We start from the raw sequence: 5482 nt of genomic DNA, 5'->3' as shown, positions 1-5482 counted from the left end.
CACAAAGTTTGACTGCAATAAAACCACAAAATATGTTACAAAATGTTTATTTAAACTAGAATCTTTCGTATTTGTTTACCAGGTATATACCCTAAGAGATAGAAGAAAGATTAAATAATATTTCCCCTCTCTAGCTCGGAAACACGTGTTTTGTCCTTTAATACCAGCGGGTAAAAACGCATTTTATCCACTAGTGGGTAAAGTAATTTGACCTTGAATAAAGTCAAATTAACTGCTTTAAAATTGATAAAAGTAGGTGAATCTAGTAATAAAGATGATTTACCACCTGTGGAACTACTGGAAACAGTGATAAACGCATTTTTTGCGTTGTAGTTTCCTCGCTATAGTGAGGGGAAAAGTTTTGTGTTACACTCGGGTGCAAATGTATTTTACTTCTCGTGTGTTAAAAAACTCACAAGTTCAGGATTCTATTCTCAAACCACTCGCTTCGCTCGTGGTTCAACTATAGAATCCTTTCACTTGCTCGTTTTTCAATTCCACACTCGGCGTTAAAATACAACTTCGCCCCTTTGTATAACAAATAACTATTAAAGTATGCTACCATGGCGGCATACATTGGAAAAACTTATGGAAGGGTAATCAAGTACAGAAATAGGAGTGCATATCGGATAACCAGTTAACAAGCAAGTCAGTTGACAGTGCCTCTTCCCTATTTAAAAGAATTTCACTAGTATGGATTCAAATGTATGGGCGACGTCCTAGCAACCTGTCAACTGCTATATCAAATTTTTCTTTCAACCTCACACAGACATAGTGCGAAAAGCTTTTCCTTCGTATTTTTCCGGAAACGTTCGTATTTGTCATGCTAGTTCAGACAGTGTCAGTACGTCTTGTACTGAGACTGACTGAAACAGCATGACACGTTCGTACGTTTCCGGAAATATACGAAGGAAAGCTTTTCGCACTACATCTGTAATTGCTAAGAGTGGCACCGAAACTTGAGCAGTTTGTTACTCTACCTACCCCTTTTCGGAATACGGACGGGAGTTATGTACTTATTTTATACTCTTAACTACCTACTGATCTTTCCAAGACAAATGCATTTTTTGTGTAAAAGTATTTGAGGCTTCAGCCGCTAGTCAATCGGCGCCAAAAGTGCTACTGCACAAAACTCCCTTGTTTTTCTTAATGCATTTGAAAACATGCAATATTGACCCCCTTATAGCAATCATAGCAAAGTTAGTGACCTGATTACTTTAAAAAGTGTTTTGTCCCTTTTTGTCATGATAACTTATGTATTTGTGAGAGAAAGAGATAAAACACTTTTTAACTAATCAGTTCAGTCATTTTTTTACGAATAAGGGGGTTAGGCACTGGTCCCACCACTAGCTAGTAAAGCGATGAGCTATCGGCTATTTATGCGACAAAAGATAGTCGTTGCCGTGTAAACAAAAGAAAGAGATGTATTATAGCTGAGCGATGAACTATAAAATAGTCAATAGCTCAGCTATAATACATCTGTCACTTTTATTTACACGGGAGTGACTATCTTTTGTCGCACAAATAGCCGATAGCTCATAGTTTGCTAGCTCGCCGTGGGACCAGTGCCTTAGGCTTTCCAAATAGCATGCAAAAACTTTTTTAAACAGTGAATCCGAATGCACCCCAAACAATTAGACTATGATTAATTGATTAAGTAACATGGTCTTTGTATAAATAAAGCATACATCTAAAACAATTGATCAGAACCAACCAACGCCCAGAACTGACTACTTTCGAGTTCGGAAGTGCCAGGTTTTAGGACAAGATAAACAGGTTTATTTTATTTACTTATTTTATGGTTTACTAATAAGATAGCGATTTAGTTACTGAATTCACTGAGCTTTTTCACATCAGGTTTTTTATCAAGACAATTTAATTTGAGCTAGCATATTATATATTGTACTTTGCAGTTTTTTACAATGCAAGAAATGTGGATATACCTACAGTCGATTCTAAAGTGTAAAGAAACATAAATAATATTTGCTGATATTCATAATTCTTAATGAAGTCGAAATAATATTTAATTTCAAGACATCCCACATTATCAATTAATTTATATGTATGATTTTAGATAAAGATTGTATTAGAATAGTCAAATCAAATTAATATTATTCAGATAAATAATACTAAAAATGTATAGTAACAAAAAGGAAAATTTTATACATTTTGAGAAACCTAGTAATCTTGCTCAAGATTACTGGCCTAATAATTTTTATCAACATCTAAGATGTGATTTCAATGTATAAACTTTTTGAGAATTCCTCAGCAAGGGAAATTCCTCGAAATTAGAAGTAGTTGACTAAGAAAACAAAAAAGGTTTAGCAATGAATGATGATCATCCTTGTAACCTGAGCTCAGTCAATACCAGCACTAAATTAGATCAAAAGCAACCACACAGTTATAATTGCATAGAAATTGCTCAAACCTCTTAACATTACACTATATACAAATGATTAAATGTTAACAACACAAATAATATTTGTTCATATTTTGGAATAAAGTAATCACTTTCCCTCACACATGAGAGGTCATAATTTGATATAATTTATAATCTATGTCTACAAGGCGTTTCCGGAGCATTGCACTCCGAATTAAACTTTCCACTACTTAACACTAAAGTGAACACACATACACAAAATGATAATGAAATAAAAAACATTTGGCTTATGATGTCCTATCAAATATAAACATGTCAAAGTCAGGGAACTGTAAACAATGCAAATTGTAACAAAGTATTAAATCCAGTTTGATAATTTCAAACACTGTCTATACATAATTCATAAGAGATCTTTACACTTCTATTTCACTGACATTTTAAAATATAATTAGATTATTCTTTATAGCCAATGAAATAAGTTTTTCTGGCAGCTTTCTACTACTAATGTGGCAATATTGATTTTAGGCAATAGATATTGTGACATTTATTCCAAGGTTTCCATTGTCAGCAAACAGCTGAGCCAGTGATGTGTCAAAGACAAGACAGTCAGAGTTCATGATAGCGGAGGAGACCCCTTCATGTATGGAGCGCGGCATTGCCTCCCAGGTCAGCCTCCGACGGTGCCCATTCAGCTCTAACCTGTATGCAAAATTCTCCGCTTCCTTTCTAGAACCTATAAGCTGCACTATAGCAAAAAATTGCTGATGCCCATCAAACTTCTCCTGCTTTTCCAAAACTAACATGAAGTGGTGGTTAAAGCAGGACTGCATCATCACCCAGTCTACTGCTCCGGGAAGGTTTATGTCTGTAGCCAGAAAAACTATGTCTTCGCCTTGTAGGGTTGTGATACTTTTGTGTGACATCATAAGGTGAGGCATCACCTGATCGAGGCCGCCCTGCCATTTGCAGGAGGCCCCGGGACAGGGGCAGGAGTAGGGTCTGAACTCACAGGCTTCCTCGTGCTCGGCCTTCTCTGTGTGAACAAGGGTCACAGTACAGCCTGTGTTGGAGTGTTTGCAAGGGAACATTACATTGCTGGCAACCTTTTCCATGGCCAGGTTGCGGATGTTGCCGAGGGGCCCGCGGCACGTCGGGCAGCACGACAGCTTGGGTCGGCAGCTCGAGCACACCAAGTGCCCGCTCTGGCACTGCAGGATGGGCGGGAGGACATAGTCGAAGCACACGGGGCATTCAAACAACGACGCGAGGTCGGCCGACATGGCGGTGGGCACGGTGGTCACGGCCAGCGCGGGCACCCCGGGCACGGCACAACTGCTAGCTCCTCCGCGCCTCTTATTCGTGCTCATGTCACCGTTACGCGCATATAAAACCTGTCGACCAGCGTTCACCGATCAACCGACGTATTCACGAACTAGTTTAACAACATAACTCACTTGTAGCCCTCTAGAGCCGATTTCTTTCGTTTGGAAGTCGCTTTGAAATAAGATTCCATTACAAGTTTGGAGGCCACTGCTATTATTTTTCTTGCTTGACAGTCAATGTTAACTATTTTCCATAGCTTTTAAATCACTCACATACACTATAAGAATATAAACACGGCTCTCACGAAGAATTTTAATAAAAGAAAAGATTATTTAGGGAATACGATTGTTCTTTTGTATCAATATCATAAATGGTTGAAATATTGTGTTGTCGCACGATTCAATGACGACCAATCGAATGCAGAATAAAAATTCTGTCAAATGACAGCAACCATCGCAACCATGATGTCATAGATTATAGAAACATAGAATAGACAGACGTTGACCAACCAACCTAGTGACGTCGACCACAGTGTATAATCGCTTAGGTCCGAATTGTAGTCGCAAAATTATTCTTAACTCGTGATTCTCTCTTCCTTATGTATGTTAGAGCAAGTTAGAGTGATAGAGAGGCAAATAATTATTTTATATTCGATATAGCCTGACAAGTTTTTATTTGACCCTCGCCACGTTGCGGATTTTCAGCTGAACTAATTTCTTTTACTGGCAAGGATTAATATTTGACACCCGTCGTCGAAAGTCATTGAATGTCAGTGATGTAAACGAGAAGTAAATATTTTAGATTTTCTAACGGTTTCATCGCAAATATGCCCAAAATAATATTTGAAAAAGTGAAAATAATTATACTTAACGAGATAAATTACTAACAACAAAACCGGCCAAGAGCGTGTCGGGCCACGCTCAGTGTAGGGTTCCGTAGTTTTCCGTTTTTTTCTAAAAAAATACTGAACCTATCAAGTTTAAAACAATTTTCCTAGAAAGTCTTTAGAAAGTTCTACTTTTGTGATTTTTTTCATATTTTTTAAACATATGGTTCAAAAGTTAGAGGGGGGGGACGCACTTTTTTTTCCTTTAGGAGCGATTATTTCCGAAAATAAAAATATTATCAAAAAACGATCTTAGCAAACCCTTATTCATTTTTAAATACCTATCCAACAATATATCACACGTTAGGGTTGGAATGAAAAAAAATTTCAGCCCCCACTTTACATGTAGGGGGGGTACCCTAATAAAACATTTTTTTCCATTTTTTATTTTTGCGCTTTGTCGGCGTGATTCATATACATATTGGTACCAAATTTCAGCTTTCTAGTGCTAACGGTTACTGAGATTATCCGCGGACGGACGGACGGACGGACGGACGGACGGACGGACGGACGGACGGACGGACGGACGGACGGACGGACAGACAGACATGGCGAAACTATAAGGGTTCCTAGTTGACTACGGAACCCTAAAAAAGGATGAAGGATTTCACAGTATTTCGATAACAATGTTCCGAAATTGGTTGTTGACATGTCCGGTACTGACAATGTATAGTGCAGTTCTCCTGTACTGATTATTTAATTTCGATTTAGCTTAATATATTTTTTGACGTGATAACGTCTAATAACTCGTTACTACGGGCAGCATGCACGAAAAAGATGACGTCATTGTCCCGTTTCCCAATATAGCTTAAGCGTCATCTATTGGCGCGCGTAGGAACTAAGCGGCTGATCGATGCGCTCGGTATGGTTGTAGCGTGTGGCCTGAGTAAAGC

The 5482-nt window shown here is 38.2% G+C and overlaps 1 protein-coding gene across 1 annotated transcript; it reads right to left on the bottom strand.

Annotated features, from left to right (window-relative positions):
• Positions 1–1474: 1474 nt before the first annotated feature.
• LOC125227944 (E3 ubiquitin-protein ligase SIAH1A-like) lies at positions 1475–4139 on the bottom strand. The gene has a single exon (XM_048132352.1). The coding sequence runs from the start codon at positions 3745–3747 to the stop codon at positions 2902–2904; it is 846 nt and encodes a 281-aa protein (XP_047988309.1). The 5' UTR covers positions 3748–4139; the 3' UTR covers positions 1475–2901.
• Between the last annotated feature and the right edge of the window lie 1343 nt (positions 4140–5482).

Source organism: Leguminivora glycinivorella, chromosome 7, assembly GCF_023078275.1.
Source record: "Leguminivora glycinivorella isolate SPB_JAAS2020 chromosome 7, LegGlyc_1.1, whole genome shotgun sequence".
Taxonomy (NCBI): domain Eukaryota; kingdom Metazoa; phylum Arthropoda; class Insecta; order Lepidoptera; family Tortricidae; genus Leguminivora; species Leguminivora glycinivorella.
The sequence above is the reverse complement of the archived record's forward strand: the minus strand, read 5'-3'. Positions and strand labels throughout refer to the sequence as shown.